The following is an 18,720-nucleotide window of genomic DNA, read 5'->3' on the forward strand; positions in this document are numbered from 1 at the left end:
GGATTTCCTTCTGGGAAAGTGGGAGAAGCTCATGGAGAAGCTTCACCACCCCCGACTTACCATTCCAAGATGGCTGCCATTCCCAGTTCCCAGTTCCGATTTCCGAGGTAAATGGAACGCGGCATAATTTAAGCCTGAATTATGGTTCCGCGTTAAATCGACGCAGAGCCTACGCAGCGTACGCGGCGACACGCGCCGTACGGTGCGCGTCGCGTTGGTGTAACGCGGAACCATAAATCAGCCTCAACTTCATTGTCCTTCAAGTCATCGTTAATCATTTTTATCATAATCATGTGCTGTTTTGCAACGGTAAAAAAAGTACACAACGGAACAAATTAGTGTTTTAACATTTTGTTTAACATCTGCAACAGCAATTCTCTCTCTCTCTGTCTCTGTCTCTCTCCCTCTCTCTATTTTTTAAACATTTTACTTGTCTATTAATTGTCTTTTATTTTCGCATATAACAAATCGTTTGCGTTTTGTTTCAAATTTAAAAATATACTAACAAAATTGTGATATACAGTCACTTCTTGAAGTAACATTTGTGATGTTTTTTGAGTTCAAGTTCTTTGATTCTTTGATTTCACATGTTTTCGTTGTTCCGTGAACGTTGCACCGAGCAGCTCCGTTATCCGTCGCTAGAGGGCGCCACAATCCAGGTTTTCATGTGAGTTTGGAGACAACTGCTGGAGTCACATCTGGATCCTCACTGAGTACCTATGAATGAATGAATAAATGAACGAATCAATTAATTCATGCATTATTTCATTCATTCATTAATATTATTTGATTCAAAAGTAAAATGAAGACTAGACTAGACTTTAATCAGCTGCATGTCAAAATCATAAAATATGAAAACCTAAAGAAGACTCACAATCAATATCAATAAATAGATCAAACTTAGAAGTAACTTTGTGATGTTTTTTTGTGCTGCAGTCTCACACTGTATTTTACATTACAAGTTGTTACAAGCTCTGGCACATTTCTATCATCTCACAAAATGTTTATCAAATCGATTCTGTAAGACAGGATCTACCATATTAAGAGAAGTGTTTTATCAGTTTAAGTGATGTCTGTGATCAGTATTGCTGTGTTACGAAGACCCCACAGTTCTTATAAACTATCATCTTTAACTTTCTGTCAGTCCTGTTGCAGTCCTGAAGACATTTTCTGAAACAGACTGAGGGTAAGGCTCACCGTCTCCGAATGCACATCTGATATGTTGTTGAAGCATGTGATGATGATGTACTCTAGAGGAAATGTATTAACATAAAATGAGAATTGGAAAAATCTCAAAATTCTACAAATGGATGAACAAATATAAGATAACGAAATCCACAGATGTTTGAACCCTTGGGAATTAAGTTTTACTTTAATCAAGTTACGTAATATCTTCAAGCATATATTTTTCAGTTGTTTGACGCTGACCTGTAAATGTGTCTTCTCTGGTCACACGGTGTGATTGTCTCCAATTTTAATCCTATAAATGTTGCTTTTGTCTGTGCACTTACCTCCCTGTGTGTGTCACTGGGGTTGGGTGTGGATGTGGTTTGTTCCCTGGATGATTCAGCTACATGAGAGTATGACACGGATTAGAGATATTTAATGTGTCAGAACTGTTGTTGAACTGGCATCAAGTGGCTCTAATATTTTAGCAACACCCCTTGGCTGGAAATATGTAAGTTTTGTGAGTATGTGTGAGAAAAAGAAAGAAAAAACACAAAAATTACCAGATGCCACATAGTGTGTGTGCTGTCAGAAGGTTGTACAAGAAATACCCTGATTATAAACACATAAGAAGGAGTTGCTCTCACAAGAATTGTACTCTGTCAATAAATGCCTTGTGAACAACACGCAGAGTTTGGCCAATTGTACACGGTGGGGTGAGAATGGCATGATGGAGCACCGTTGCACTTAAGTGTGACATTTGACTCGCCCTTGCAAAACCAACAATCTCCAAACAACCTACATGTGGTTCTTAATTACAAAGTTAGAATAGAGTTGGATCAAAGCTCGACTCCTAATAGTTGTGATGTCATTGAATCACATCCAATAAGAAGTGAGCATGGAGTCTAAACTGAGCATCCAAGCCCAATCAGAGAAGAAAAATGTCATTTTATCTACACCTTTAGTGACTTTGTTCTCTCCCTTGTGTCATTTCTTACCAAAACTGAAACCAGTTTCACGTCATGTAGGAGTCTCCTTCATTACTATATGCAAAATTTAGGTTGTGTGTGTCGCAGTTAACTAACCCTGTCCTTTTCCTGTGTTTTAACCATGCACATAAAACAAGCTGTGAGTCGTGCACAAATAGAGCAATGACAGGAAAAACATCTTAGGAATGCCAGACAAGCGTCGACTCCAGTCTTATCCCTCTCTGTGTAATAGTTTTAAGTACTGCACATGTTGGGGTTAATCTGTATGGTGGCGAAATGACATTCATCTTTAACAATATGGAGTGGTAGGTCCCTCTCCTTAGTTATTTTCCTACCCTTTTTTTTACCCAACATGTTCATATTAACGATCAGTTATTTCTGCTAGATAAAGAGAATAAATTGGGCCAATACTCAATAAAAAGTATCAACATTTCTATAATACATTGACAGGGAACCACAAGCATCTGTACACATTTTCAAAAGCAGCTCACTGAGTTGGTTGTTGAGATAGTTAAGTCTGAACTTGCTGGCATGACTCTAACAACAAACATTTGCTGCTGAAGACCAAAAAAAGGTTCCAGTGACAAGAACAAATTGATTTTATTCAAACAAAAATACATCACCTTGCAAACATGCGTCAGGTCAGTTATTTCATACAACAAATGACATAAATATAAAATAAAATAAATATTAAATAAAAATGAACAGAGTTGTATTAAGACATGATGTAAACAAACAAATGAAGAGGTTTGACACAGAAACTGCAAAACATAAGAATCTATGATTCTTTGCCCTGAGTGGAATACCAATTCCAAATATGAAAGCGAGTCTCATTAATCACAGAAAGTAAAAACAGACTGAAGGATCCAGAAACGCTGGAAGGATAAGTCGAGTGCTTGTAAGAAGATGCCCTTAATTGCAAAGAGCTTCAAATATTTCAGTCAAGAATGCAAGCGCAAGCACGCTCACATTTTTTTCCTATTTATATATTTTCATTTACCACATCGCATGACGTGCTCATGTTCGACATATTGAATATATTCATACAAAGATAAATTATCCTCTTCTGTTACATGAAACATATTTTCCAGTCTCAGTCCTTTTCTGAGCGGTTTGGAGGCTCGTCCTGAGTCACGCAACACTGGGCCACAGGGAGACAAAACCACCCTGCAGTGTGGCTCAGTTTCAGCCCTCCATTTTAGTCCTTGTCATCCATGAGTGAAATGGCATGGTCGGTCAGTGCACTTTGATTTGGAGGAATGCTTAGATCACACTGCAAACACGCTGAGGGAGCTGGTCTCGTCTTTCAGGCCCAGGATGCTGTATGCTATCCTCTTCATGTGACCGGGCAACCGCACTCCAATGTTCCTGATGTCTCTGAAAGGAAACAACAAGCAACACCGTTTCAGGGCTCTGAGCATGACATGGGCTCTGTTGGGTAAAAAAGGAAAGGACTGCAGCATTTGCAAAGCGGTGGTTCAAAATGCAACCTGCTTGTGAACGAGTGTGAAGCCATCCACCAGTCTGAACTCATTTTAATTATAAATCCACATATGTAGGCATTTAACCCTATAATGCCAGATGTATTTGATTTGATACATTAATTTCTGAGACCCCTGTATAACTCCCCAAATAAGAAAAAAAGGTTTTATACGATAAAATACAAAAATGAATTAAAAAAGGGGTGTTTTTATTTCATATAGTAAATCAAATTAAAAAAGATTTTCCATGTATTATTTTATATGTCAGACATTAAATGGTTTAAAACATGTGAATAGAAAACTGCTTCTGTATTCTGGAGTTGTTATTGTTAATAAATAAATAAAGACAGTGTGTATTACTGTTCATCATTTAACAAATTTAAGACATAGTAAGATCTTTTTACTCTTAATGCCATCATTCATAAAATCTGTGAATTAAAAGAGGGTGTGCTTTCCCTTTTACATGACTGTAAATATTTGAGACTGTAATGATTAAACAGCTGAATTACTGGGATAAAGAATAAGTTATTATAAGATTACTGTACATGAGTAAATTCTTCAGATTGTTGAAATATCATCGCGGCAGCAGAGAAAGACAGGGAGCCATTGACGCAGTTGGAGAGGAGTGTTCGCAGGCTGGTTAACAAATGTCAGCACTAAGAACTCAATACTTTCTCTATGGAACTATAAAAATGCAGCCTGTTGCTGGATAAATCAGCAGGGCATTGCAGAGCTGCACCTGTGCCATGTGTGCACTTACTCGTGCCGCAGAGCGAGCACCTGCTCCATGGACGTTATCCCAGCGCGAGCAAAGCTGTCCGTGTACTGGCTCATCTTGATGGATTCCAGCCACTCGGGCACCGACCTGAACATGGTGCCGTCACAGCCGCTGGTGCTGGGCAGGCGGATGGAGACGCTGGGGGAAGCAAGACAATTGGGAGTTATCTTCACTTTCAGCTTTATGAATGAAGTAAAAGCTGATCGACAAGAAACAATCACTACGGTTAACAGATGGCGTGTCAGGGAGGATATTTCCTAACCCTTGATGCAACATAAACTTCAGTCAGACATTTAAAACAAATGTGTATTTCAGTATGTGGTGTAAAAATATGGAACTCCTTAACAATTGATTTAAAGGATTGTAAAAATATTCACCAGTTCAAGAAATTGTATAAAGACAACATAATCAGACAATATGAATTTAACGGGTAAAATATCTTTTGTTGTTTTTTTGTTTTTGGTGTTGTTGGTGAGTTATTGTGTATGTTTTCTTATTTTTTGTTTAGTTTAGTTTTTTTCATAATTTTTTTGGTATTATATAAGCAGTGACTGTTGAACAGACGGACAGACCATCTTCATATGTATTGTTTTATTTTTTTGAGAAAGGGGCTTGTAATATAAGGCTTTCTTCTTCTTGTCCCTTTTCGATCATGGAATGGAACATGTATGTGAACTATTTCCATGATACGGAATAGATAAAATTGAAATGAAAATGAAATGAAATTAAATTAAATAATCATACCGTGGGTCAAAGTCAGCAATGGTTTTTAAAGATTCTGGATTTCGGAGAAGTTTGTCCAAAATGTTGAGTATGTCTGTGAAGCGCGGTCGCTTGGAGCGGTCGTGCTGCCAGCACTGCAGCATGAGCTGGTAGATAGCGGAGGGGCAGTCCATCGGGGCAGGAAGCCTGAACGCCTCGTTGATAGCCTTCATGACCTGAGGGAAGGAGCGGGCCAGAATGAAGGAAATTCGAGGTATATTTATGACTGGCAGTCAGTTTTAATAGGCTACGGTGTAGTACACCGCCGCTGGCGTGTGTTTACATTAACAGTAGATTTAACAACGATAGCCTGAAACTGTAGACCCGCTGTGGGGGCGGTTTTCTTCATACCCTACACAGACTAAAACAATCAGTCACCGCAGCCATAAAAGTTGTGACAGATGAAGCATACCTCATGGTTACTCATGTCCCAGTAGGGCCGTTCTCCAAATGCCATGACTTCCCACATGACGATACCAAAGCTCCACACGTCGCTGGCTGAAGTGAACTTCCTGTATGCAATGGCCTCGGGGGCAGTCCAGCGGATGGGGATTTTACCCCCCTGACAGAAGAGAAACATCAACAAATCATATTTAATAAATGAGGGAATGGAAATGAGAGGCACCTAAAGAGCAACACTCCAGACTGGACACTTGAGTATGGAAACTATTAACAATGAATCGTTTGTTACTCAGACCAAAAAAACAGTAATGGCTGTTCTCTCTTGTTACGCGTTTAGCTGTGAAATGTAGCAGTAAGACGTACTCTGGTTGTGTAGGTGCCCTCGGCATCGTCCTCCAGAACCCGCGACAGGCCGAAGTCGGACACTTTGCACTCCAGGCTGCTGTTGACCAGCACGTTTCTTGCTGCCAGGTCTCGGTGGATGTAATTCATGTCAGAGAGGTATTTCATGCCAGCGGCTATTCCTCGCAGCATCCCCAAAAGCTGGTACGAAGGAATCTCACCATCGTGGTCCTGAAGAGAACAGGAATAAATGCTCAACTGTTCTTTTTATGAAAGAAATGTACAATGGTAAGACAAGAAGGTGACAATGAGGAAGCAAAAACTGTCTTGTCTTGATTTCAGCCAAACTTAACAGCTCTTTTACACAAATTGAAGGTGAGTTATTTAGATGTTACGCTACAAAAAGCAGCATTATTCTTATTTTCCTTTAGAAATCATAATTCTAGTCATAATTGTCTTATTTTAAAAAACTAGTTTTCTTTTTTACTTTCTTTTCTCTAGCTTAGTTTAGCAGAAATGTTGGAAGGAATCTTCTGCTACTGATCACTGTTTCTTTAATAAACAAAGGTGCAAACTTGACTTAAGAAAATGAATATTAAAAAATAAAAAAATAATCAGAGCAAGTCTTTTGGTCTCTCTGTTTACAACCGAATACACACACACACACACACACACACACACACACACACACACACACACACACACACACACACACACACACACACACACACACACACACACACACACACACACACACACACCTACCTTCAGATATGTGTCCAGAGCTCCATTTTCCATGTACTCTGTCACTATCATGGCATGCTTGACTGAAAATGAACACAAAAAATGATGTTAATTGAAATAAAAGTATACAACAGCATATTATATTATAAATATATATTATAAATAAACGTGTGATGGCTGTGGAATGGTTATCTTGAGTTGTAGACTCACATTTGGTGACAACTCCCTCCAGGCGGATGATATTTGGGTGTGAGAACTGGCCCATGATGCTGGCTTCGCTCAGGAAGTCCTGCCTCTGTTTCTCTGAGTAACCGGGCTTCAGCGTCTTGATGGCGACAGTCACCTCGTCTTTGCCATGAATCTTCATAACGCCTCGAAATACTTCTCCAAACTCTCCTGGTTGGCAGAAGGGTAGCAGGATGAGATGTTCATTCATTTCATTTTCATTTTATTCTTTATTTCATTCAAAAAACAAAACAATTTAATACAAACACAAATACAAATGTTCCTAACTTATGAATGAAAAGGGAGCAGAAAGAAGAAGAATTTTATCTGATCTGCCCCCTTTCACAAATAACATAAATTAATAATAATTAAAAAAATAAATAAATAAATAAAAAATAAAAAATAAAAAAAACAACTAAAATAAAATTAAAACTAGTGAATAAAAACAACTAAAATAAAATTAAAATAACATTAAATAAAATTACCACCGCCTACGGGTATGTCAATCAAACTCAACATTTTTCGTTATATTTCCTTAACATACAGGCTTTAATTGTTCTTTTGAATGTAATGTTTGATTTGGATTCTTTGTTTTCTTTGTTCAGATTGTTCCATAAATTGATTCCTTTCACAGAAACACAACGTTCCATCAATTTTGTCCTGCATCTTGGTTTTATAAAAATCTCTGTTTTGATGTCAGAAGCGTTGTGGAGATTTCATTCAGTGTAACGTGGGTGATTTGAAAACACTTACCCACACCGATGACTTTCTGTTTGGTGATTGCATTTGGGTCGATTTCGCTGACAAACTTCTGGATGGCAATGTTCGGGTCCTCATACATATGTGGGTCAACGTATGACTTCAGGGGTTTAAGTTGATCTGAGAAGGACATAATGACATAAAGTCAGTCACAGGGGGAAACTTAAAGCACAGGTTCATTAGAAAATAACAGTGAACTATTGCATGAATGGTTTGCTAACCAGTGTGAAAGCAGGGATCCTCAGGTCCACCTCTGCCATGAAGGTTCATCCTTCTGAAAGGAAAACAAGACAAATCACTATAGGACTACGAAGAATACAGACTTAGCCTTTTGGCAATTGCAGGTTGGCCTCAGGTGAAAAAGACGAAGAGTGCATTTAACAGCACAGGCTATTATTCAAAAACTCTAAATGACACATGTTGAAAGTGGATCTGGTGTGTGCTATAACCTACCGTCTGCGCAGAAGGAGGACGGCCACCACAACAAGCAGAATTACTGCCACTCCGACTACTGCTCCCAGCACCATGGTGGGCTTGTTCTGGGTCTGAGACTCAGCTGCACAAATCACAGAAGGGCAAACATTCAACATCTTGAATGCAACATTATACGGAGAAATATCTGAGAAACTGTTGCAGCTTGTGCAGATTTGAAGTGTTCTGTTACCCAGTGGTGAAGTGTGAAACTCGTGCTCAACGCTGTAGCTGCCGGGGCTGCCTCCTACACTCAGGGCCTGCACTCGGAGCAGGTAGGTCGTGTCTGGAGTGAGGTCATTGATCTGAACAAAGTTTTTCTCCAAAATCAGGACTGTGTATGTGGTTACATCACGCTCCACCTCAGCATCCTGCAAAGAAAGACATTAAAATGATTAATTTAGTAAATTAGAACTTAGGGGGAAATACCAGAGCTCAAAGTTCTCCCAACCTACCTTTCTGCGGTACATAAGCTCGTAGCGGAGACTGATGTGGGCCGGAGGTCTGCGAGACAGAGTCCAGGACAGAGACAGACTGGTGGGGCCACGATCATCCAGGTGGATCGACGTCACCTTTGGGGGATCTAATGGTCGGTGAGAGATGGAAAGCAAAATAATGGTTAGTGAGTGATCACAGTCTTTTGAAAGATTTGGAAATGAAAATCTTTAACATTCAGTGGGCCAGGCTAAGTTTCTCTGCAGCTGGTCTTTTGAATAATCATTTAACTGAATGGTAAAATAGTTTCACAATTTGTCATTCTCTTAACAGTATGTTTTTGTTTAGAAATCTGCCTGCAAGTAGGGATGGGCGGTATGGACTAAAAAATGTATCACGATAATTTCTGGCATTTATCCCGATAACCATAAAAATGACGATAGAAAAAATACCAATTCAACTCCATCTTTTTAACTATAAATCTATCACCACATTCAGTCTTTGGAGCCCCCAAAACACTGTTCTAAAAGAATACTAAATGCTACTAAACTACACCAATTAAATTTAATTAATAAAAACCACGCCTTCCGCCATGTTTGTTACACAAACACGTCATCAACGGGAATTTATCCTTCTTTCTTTCTTTCTTTCTTTCTTTCTTTCTTTCTTTCTTTCTTTCTTTCTTTCTTTCTTTCTTTCTTTCTTTCTTTCTTTCTTTCTTTCTTTCTTTCTTTCTTTCTTTCTTTCTTTCAGGCTCATTTCTTTCTTTCTTTTTTTCTTTCTTTCTTTCTTTCTTTCTTTCTTTCTTTCTTTCTTTCTTTCTTTCAGGCTCATTTCTTTCTTTCTTTCTTTCTTTCTTTCTTTCTGGCTCATATCTTTCTTTCTTTCTGGCTCATTTCCTTCCTTCCTTCCTTCCTTCCTTCCTTCCTTCCTTCCTTCCTTCCTTCCTTCCTTCCTTCCTTCCTTCCTTCCTTCCTTCCTTCCTTCCTTCCTTCCTTCCTTCCTTCCTTCCTTCCTTTCTTCCTTCTTTCACGCATTACGATTCACGATTTAACACAGAACCATAAATCAGCTTTACACAAAAACGTCATCAACGGGAATTTATCTTTGTCACCGCGAGATGACAAATTCTTACCGTGGGGAATTTTTTTGACGGTATATCGTAAAATATCGCCCATTCCTACCTGCAAGTCCCCGAAAGAAAAAGAAACCAGTAATCTGATGCCTTTTTACTTTCCTTTCTTAACAGTATCAGAGATATAAAACCACAGGTGAGTGTAAACTCTTACCTGTATAATCCAGGGCGGTGGTGATGGTTGTGGAGGCCGGGTCGGTGCCGTACTGGGACACGCCGCTGTGAGCCTCCACGGTGAACGTGTAGTTGAGATGAGAATCCAGTTCACTCACGACAATTTGAGTGTCTTGAAAGTCTGTAGGACTCGTCTCAAAACGGATCCTGTCACCGCAGGGAACGCACAAGGCCTCGTCGCAGATCTCACACGTGGCGCTGTAGGTGAGGTCTTCACGGCCCCCGGTCACCAGGGGGGGCGTCCAGGACAGCAGCAGCCGGCCCTCCACCGACAGCGTGGTGGACGTGAGGTCACGCGGGGCGCTGGGTGGAGCTTGGGGAAGAAGGAAAAAAAAAAACTGGGGAGTCAGAACATACTGTACCTGTGAAATACCTCGGGGAGTAGGGCTGGGCGATATATCGAGATTTTAATATATATCGATATATTTTCAAACACGATATGGTACGAGACAATATCGTTTATATCGATTTAAAAAAAAAAAAAAACAATTTTACATTTTTTTTTTTTAAATTTTGATATAGCTTATTTTGTGACAAATTGACTTGAATGTTTTATTTGAGATTTGCACAAATGTTTTGTTATTTGCACAACTGTCAACCTCAGTGGAAAAGTCTGCCTGTTACTGTCTACATTGTATTAATTGCACAGTGTATTTTAATTTAATTGTTATGCAGGAAAGGGATATTTGTTTTATTTTATTCAAGAAGCATTTTTATTCTATATATGCAGGCAGTTTATTTTTATTTCATTTGTTTTATACATTTTGATATTGTGCAGACCTCTGTTAATAAATGTATCTGTGTGACATTTGGCACGAGGCTTTGTATTAAAACTGACTGTTTTTTTAAGGGTTTGCCTCAGAAAAAAATGAAGCTAACAGAGATGCTATGCTATAATGCTTTGGGGGAAACCCCAATTACGGCACAGAAAAAATATCGAGATATATATCGAGTATCGCCATTTAGCTAGAAAATATCGAGATATGACTTTTGGTCCATATCGCCCAGCCCTATCGGGGAGCTAACGTTAATGTTTCCAGTCTGGGTTCCTACCGGAACAGGCTGATGTCGGAGGGTCTGAAGGTGAGCGGAAGAAGCCGTCCTCACACACACACTCTGTGGCTCCAGCTGACGAGGGCTTGGTGTTATCGGGACAAACTTGACATAAGTCCGTAGAAACAGATGGCTTAAAGTAGCCCGGTTTGCATTCTGTGTGAGAGAAACAGGGTGTGTGTTAGTTTAAACGTGACATATGATAAAGACAAACACAGGAAGGAATGAGTGATCAAAAAAGCAAACAATGAGGCCGTCTCTGTCAGACCAGCTCCTTCCACCCAGCAGGAAGCGTTTGTTGTGAGTAGCCTATAATCACTGAGTCTTTGTACCCAGAAGAATGAGAAGGAATTTCCCTGACGATATGCCTTCACTCGCCCTTTTCGCCTCAGGGCCTGATCTCAGGTCACACTGCCAGTGTCAGCCGGATGGCAGCACGGCAGTAAATCTATCAGGTGATCTGATCTCTCTTTTTTTTTTCCCCCTGTGTGAACTCTCAGCTCATATTTCTCTGGCAGATCATATTTTTGTTTTTGCAAAAAGGAAATGGCACCTTGGACACTGGTGGAGTGTTGTAATGTATGTTTCAGTGCAGAGATAAACAGCCTTCCAGGGCATGGGAGGTTAATGAACACGCAGACAGGACAAAAATCAGAAAGCAAGCGATGCAATTCAGCCCGACGCCGGTGTTTCCTCCCCCTCTTCCTTCCTTCCGTTGACCTCGCGAACCTTCACCGGCAGCAAATTACTGCACGCAGGTTTGAATAGAAAAAAAAGAAACTTGACACAAGTATGATGTGTGCTTTATGGAAGCAGATGCACATATTTTCTGAATGGAGTAAGATCTCTGTGCACAGTTAAAAAAAGTACAAATCTCGTAAAAGATCTCAACTCTCTGCTTTTGTTCTGGTATCTCCTCATGGAGCGGTCCTTGATCTCGTCCCTCGTGCTGGTAGCTGAGAGAAGAGACGCGGTTGCACGACTTCAACACAAAAGTAAAAAGGACCCTTGCACCCGAACTATTGCTGCACTGGCTGAGTTTAAGAGGGCTAAAGATGAATAGATGGGGGATGGTGGCAAAGGTCTGGAGCACCAACAGAAACTCTCTGGGGAGTCACTCGGCGGCAGTGGGGGTGTAGCTGAGGTTATTTCGAATAAGAAAAGGGGGCCAGCCCATTTCATCTTGAGCTGGAACAGCAGGACCCCTGTCACGTACCAAAGAAACTCCAGCTCTATTCATCTATTGTCTGGGAGATCGGACTGAGTGGTGCCATAAATATGTTGCGCCGCTCAAGATACAGCTCCCAAGCGGCAGCGTCGGACACAAATACACTCCACGCAAACTTTGACTCAAAGGAGCCCTCATCTAAATATTTTTGCAAAGATTTGGATCAAAACAAATGTTTTGATACTTACAATCACCAACCTAACTTTTATTTTCACTTGTTAGTGGAAGTTATGCTTCTAATTGTCCCACGCCGTGTTTTACTTCAACACGTGTGAAAAGAACACGAGTTCCGCGCTGGTGCATCTAATAAATTGAACCTGTTTTTGCCCTTTGTGTCGATTCATTGTTCTAATGAGTGGGAACGTGGATTAGGGAGCTTGTTGTGCGCGTTAACAACCGGATGAAAGAGCAAAAGGAGGCCGAGCGGGGCATGTCATTGGCTAACAGCTGTCCTGTTACTCTACTAATCCTCTTGACTAAATTACACTCCACACCTAACTAAGCAGCCTCGCAGCTAACCTCCCTCGTGCACCAACTGTCGACTTGCTGCCCACCGAGGACAACCTGCTTATTTGTGTCAGTCAGCATTCCTCCTCATCTTCCCTTGCTTCCCCTTTTTCCCACAACAGTTGGGCTCTTCAGCAGATTCCAGAGGCAGGCCACCGGCCTCGGGCCTGGCAGAGTGAAACTTTCACTAGTTATCAAAAAATTCTAATGAGACTGCAAGATTCATGCAGCAGATGTGGCTAACCAAGGCTAAAAAACTCTTTTACTTATGTTTTTATCGCATTTTAAATGTCAGGTCACCATCCAGACTTTACAATCACACCTTTTCCGGTCATAAACATTTCCTGCCTCTTCGTGCCAACTTCCATCTCAGGTGCTTGGCACAGAGCCGGGCTATCATCTGGGAGCACAGCAGGAGGAAACTCCCTTATGCTATGTCTTCATTTTTACAGCCGCAGCTAAACATTTGTGCTTTGAAGTGCAGCTCTTATCTGTCACTTGTGTTGACCTGAAACTTTTCTTTGGCTTTTTATTGAGCTCCTAATCAATTCTTTGTCTGGTATTTAATCCTGAAAAATTTTGAATATGTGTCACATTCCCAATGTACGACGGAGTATTAGGGCCAAACAAAAAAACAAAAAAAGGAAATTACGAGAATAAAGTCGTAATATTACGAGAATAAAGTTGTAATATATTATAAATACATAAATATAACTTCACAAGATGCTCAATATTCTTCATTTTAACACAGGGAGAAGATGCTCTTCCTGTTAGAGTTCTCATAAATTACCACTTTATTTTCATAATATTATGACTTTATTCTCATAAATTACCACTTTATTCATTACGACTTTATTCTCGTAATGTCACAACTTTATTCTCGGAATTTTACGACTTTATTCTCGGAATTTTACGACTTTATTCTCGTAATATTACGACTTTATTCTCATAATATTACGACTTTATTCTCATAATATTACGACTTTATTCTATTACGACTTTATTCTCACAACATTACGACTTTATTCTCGTAATTTTACGACTTTATTCTCATTATATTATGACTTTATTCTCGTAATTTCCAATTTTTTTTTGTCTTAGTTTGGCCCTAATACTCCGTCGTACCAATGAGATGGAGACCAGTTAATAAAAGGGTTGCTCAGTTCTTCCAGCTTGAATAATCTTCCCACATATGAGAATAGAAATTACACTGAATCTGCCAGTCAAGGTGACTCGTACCAGCAGGAGTCCTAAACCGCAGTCTGACTCAGTCTAACCCCTGGCAGGCGTGTCTACCTCGTCCCTGCAATCTGTGGTTGCCGTCGCCTAGCAACTCGCTCAAAACAAATTCCTGTGAGCAGAAGACACACCACTCAGGTAGTTATCATGGCATATTCACACAGCCCTTCCTTTAGTCAATCAGTCTTGGAGGCAGGTGACGCGAGGATGAAAGAATTCCTTTCAGAAATCCCTGCAGCATACTGGCCCCTTCCTCCCTCCTTCCTCTTCACTCTGTACCCTCTCTCCTCCCACGTTTCCTCCAGACCGTTCAACGCACCACACCCCAGAATGCCAAAGGACAGGCTCACTTCCACACAAACACAAGGAGCACATACGGTATAACGCCACAGCTGTGTCTTTTTTCCCCTATCATTGTAAAGTCTTTCTCGCGAGCCCCACATACCACAAACTCTCTTTGTACTTAAACTCAGTTTGAGAAGATCAACAGCATGCTCTTGCGTCTCAGAAACTTTTACCTTACCACATATTTGAAGTTCTGTTTTGTTTAGGTGATTATAAAGAGGAAAACAATTATTAGAAACCTTTAAATGTAAAAAAAAAAAAACCTATAGAGCTTGTAGCTATTGTAGAGGCAGGTTTTTGTTTTTGTTCAGCAAATTACTAAATATAATTATTTTAAAGTAATGTGTGCCAATTTCTCTGCAGTTTCCATTAAAGAATATATGTTATCCATAACCACTTAAAACTAAACCTTTGAATGTTCTTACATCTATTAAGGCAACTACAAACGCATGGAGTGCTGCTGGGTGTAAGAAAAGTATACTTCAGGTGCTCTTCGGTATGGGGATCCAAAAGATTCAAAAACAATTTGGAAAAACCGAGGCACTCAAGAAGTTAGAAAAATTTAAAAGGCCTTTATTAAATCATGGCTTAGAAAAAGTTTAAACTTTTTCTAGGCATTTTAACTTTTTCTAAGCCATGATTTAATAAAGGCCTTTTAAATTTTCCTAACTTCTTGAGTGCCTCGGTTTTTCCAAATTGTTCTTACATCTATTTTTGCAGTGTAAAAAAAATAATAAAAAAGTCAAAGTCCACACAGAACTGGAAATCAGCCGTTTTTCCACTGTATTTTATCAGCTCCGGTGATGAACCTATTCATAAAACGGTGAGTCAGTGGAGCTCCTTCCTGAAACCTGAGGAACAGCAGCGGGTTGACTGATCTACTGACCAACGACATGACGAGGCATGAACGGGATACAGTTGAAATTTCCTCATATAGATTTCTTCTGTTGATACAGGAGATCTGTGGTTGCCTCTAATTCCTGTTGTGTCTGAGCCAAAGCCAGCACCAAGCACATCTTACACAATCAACATTACTGTGCAATCATTTTTCAATCCTTGACAAATTGGTTGTAAGTTTCAAAGCCAGACAAACATGTGTGAATGCGTGGCACATTTCTGGCAGTGCTTACCTTGGCACGAGTCCCCTGTGGTTTCGTAGCCTGGGAGACATTGGCACTGACCCACGGGAACCACCCATTCTCCTTCAGCTGTGCAGTAAATGCGTGGGGAAGCCTGACTGATGGCATTCTGGACGCAGACTCCCTCCACTTCCTTCAGAGCATCTGCCACGGTCTCCGGGAAGGCTGCCAAGCTCTGCACGGTGGACGGGCAGGTCTTGTAGTACACTCTGGCCGACAGCAGGGCCACACAGGCGCCCACGTCCTGGAAAGCCAGGTAGAAGCCCTTTTTGGACAGGGGCTCAACCGTCTTCGTCTCGATGTTGACCTTCAGCAGGCGGCCTCGGGTCACCTCATCAGGAGCAATGGTGGCCACTTTGCGGAATTGCCCTTTGCGGAAGTTGGTCCCCACATCGGCATCGGCCTCCGAGATGAAAAGGTTGAAGGTTTCTTTGCAGGCGACGGAAGAACCATCAAACGTGTTGCAGTCTCGCACAACAAAACGGAGCTCCACAGAGACACGGCTAATCCCAGGGCGCCGCTGAATGAACGTCGTGCGTAGCCAGTTATCCTGTTCACCAGAGTCTATGCTGCAAACACTATAGGTATAAAAAAGTGAGCCATTCACCACCGTCTGGACAATCTCCCACTGCAGATCAAAAAGGAGACAAAGAAAGAGCAGACCCATCAGTCCATGGGGCAAAAATCAGCTGAAAAAAAGTTTTTTCTTTCTTTCTTTCTTTCAGGGAATAACCACATTGCTTGGAAGCTTTATGCTTGCCAAGAACCAGTTTTATTGATGAGACACCTCTACTTTCTTAGTCAGTGAGCTGAGGCGTTTTTTCCACACATTAACCATCATTGCTTTGGACACATGTTGTGCTCACGACGTGTGTGGTTTGCCATTAACACACACGCTACTGAGACATAAATCCAGCGAATAGAATACCAACTACCATTTATAGCAGTTAAACAAGCAACAAGATTTTTAAGCGCAGAGCTGTTCGAGCCATGACAGCAAAATTACCAACAATTAAGAGTTTTTTATGACAGAGGAAGCAACAACAAGGGGGAAAAAAATGAATAAAGACTTAATTTAAGATCACCCCCCCCCCTCCCAAATACCTCACATGTTACAAGTCCAGCTGGGTTTAAGAGAAAAAGGCAATGATTTAAATATTTAAACTGTTGCTATGAGAAACTTTTCCTAGATTTACCAAACGTTTCATTTATTCTACAGTAACTGTTCTTGAGTCATCTATCCATGGTCATTTCACATACTAAATAAACTCTTATCAACTATTATTGCTGAGTTAGGGTTGATTATAAAAATTGTGATAAAATGATCATGAATACATTTTGTGTCTTTGTAGAAGAACATCGCTTATTTTGGTAGACAAGAGGAAATCCTCCCCAATACAACAACAATCCTACATCCCAAGATCCTTGAGAACAGTCGCACACGAAACAGGCCACACACTAGAACGGACCATATCCTGCTGCTTAGTTTAGACGGAAAGCCACTGAACTATAGATAGAGAAGAAAGGAATGGTTCTCCACATCTGGCTTTTCTTTTTACTCGCAGCTTTCCATCATAAATATTGTCTTAAAAGTTGAATCTGTCATTTTAAAAAGGAGTTGCAAACAAGAGTAAAAAAAAAAAATCATCCTAAAAGTTCTTTGGTTTATACGTGTAGATAAAGAGCTCCACTGTGAATGTGTAAAATGCACTTTGGTATAGTAAATTTAAATGTAGGCTGAACCTTGACATTTTAATGGCATTCATAAGCTCTTTATGAAAGGGTTTGCTTTAACACAAGACTGGTTGATCCCTGCCAAACCTCACGGAGCTGCCGCTCATTCCATCTCTCCCAGAGAGCTTTTTTTGTGGTCTGAATGACCAGAAACAGTCCTCTGTCACCAAGCAGGTTTCAGATTCTTGAGACAAACATTTCACTAGTTCTCTTCAAGGCATACAGAGAGAAAGACGGTTTCAAGTGGTGAACCTGGACTCTTAAAAATGCCTGTTGAGGTATAAATACTCACCCCGTTCTCGTGTGGCAATGTCAGCCATCCTAATTCTGATCCTAAAGCCTTCATATCCAGCAATACTTCTGCAGGGACAAACAGAAAAAAAAGATTATAACATGGTGCAACACATACCATCTAATCTGTAACAAACTCGGCATTACTATGTATTTACATTCAACTAAGTTTTAACTATTAACAATTCCTCAGGCTCATTTTGCCTGAAGGGAAGAGACATAGTGTATACATAATAAATAATGGGTTATTAGTAGACAGCGCTTTGATTTGACTCAACAGTTGGATTTCTTTGCCTTGCTCTCTGGGGGCAACATTTTTTTATGGGGCGCGCATGCCACGCTTTGACTTCTAATCAAGCATGTCGGTAGATTCAGGCTTTCATTGAGCGTGTCCTCTAAGTCCAGGATCCAGGACTAATGGTGTCTGAGAAAGGCGTGGGTTGTTAAATCGCCATGACCGGAGAAGTACATGAGTAAGACAAAAAAGTGTGTCATGTTAAAACCATCAAACAGGTGCCCGTCATCAGCCGACTCACTGGTTTCACTTCCATCAAAAAAGAAAGGAAAAGAGAAGAAAAGTAAAAAGTGTGATGGGTTTAAATTTAAAACAATATCCAATATTTAAGCATACTATAGCTTAATGGAAATAATTCTGTAATTTTTAAGGAAAATTGAAAGTACAATCGATAGATTCAAAAAAATCACGCACTGGATTATCATGATAACGAACTTGGAAAAAATAAAAATAATTTTTTCAAATTTCTATTCTGAATGGAGGTTAATGTTTTATTAACGGAAAAATATAGAAGAAAAAGTAAAACTTTAAACCTGTCTATGAATTCCTACCTCCTGACTCATAAGGTGGGGTAACGCTATAGCCTACGCTTAAATACTTAAATAATAGCCTATATATGTTTGATGTATATAAATATATATTCAGTACTTACGTTCTTTCGACTGGAGGCTGATAAAAACTTGATTCATAAATAAAAATAGGAGGAAGTTGACTCCACGAAGCTCCATGATTCCATACAACTTTTTAAGAGCTGTATGCGCGGTGTCCTCCGCCTGAAGCCTCGCTCCTCCAGCCAGCAGTCCCGACAGCGGCTCAGGGAACGAGCTGCAGCCCATTGAGAAACAGGTGGCGTCATCGCCCCGCCCCTTGGAATGTGGACGCTCTTTTACATTGTTGAGAGGGCGGCGCCAAGGAATCACACCTGTTGCATTTGCTAGAAAATATGTCTTCTGTACAGAGGTGTCAAAAGTATTCACATTCATTACTCAGGTAGAAGTATAGATACTAGAGTTTAAAAATACTCC

General features: G+C 40.3%; 1 protein-coding gene across 1 annotated transcript; it reads right to left on the reverse strand.

The window, feature by feature from the left end:
- Nucleotides 1-2,777: 2,777 nt before the first annotated feature.
- On the reverse strand, nucleotides 2,778-18,493 carry epha2a (eph receptor A2 a). Its single transcript, XM_061727320.1, has 17 exons — nucleotides 18,348-18,493; nucleotides 17,402-17,469; nucleotides 15,367-16,003; nucleotides 10,918-11,073; nucleotides 9,845-10,177; nucleotides 8,576-8,703; nucleotides 8,314-8,491; nucleotides 8,103-8,205; nucleotides 7,871-7,923; nucleotides 7,644-7,769; nucleotides 6,876-7,061; nucleotides 6,687-6,748; nucleotides 5,943-6,152; nucleotides 5,590-5,739; nucleotides 5,160-5,353; nucleotides 4,398-4,553; nucleotides 2,778-3,533 (listed from the first exon to the last, which is right to left on the reverse strand). Exons 1-17 carry the CDS (start codon nucleotides 18,421-18,423, stop codon nucleotides 3,425-3,427), a joined length of 2,925 nt encoding a protein of 974 aa, XP_061583304.1. The 5' UTR covers nucleotides 18,424-18,493; the 3' UTR covers nucleotides 2,778-3,424.
- Between the last annotated feature and the right edge of the window lie 227 nt (nucleotides 18,494-18,720).

Source organism: Cololabis saira, chromosome 8 (genome assembly GCF_033807715.1).
Source record: "Cololabis saira isolate AMF1-May2022 chromosome 8, fColSai1.1, whole genome shotgun sequence".
In the NCBI taxonomy this organism is placed as follows: domain Eukaryota; kingdom Metazoa; phylum Chordata; class Actinopteri; order Beloniformes; family Belonidae; genus Cololabis; species Cololabis saira.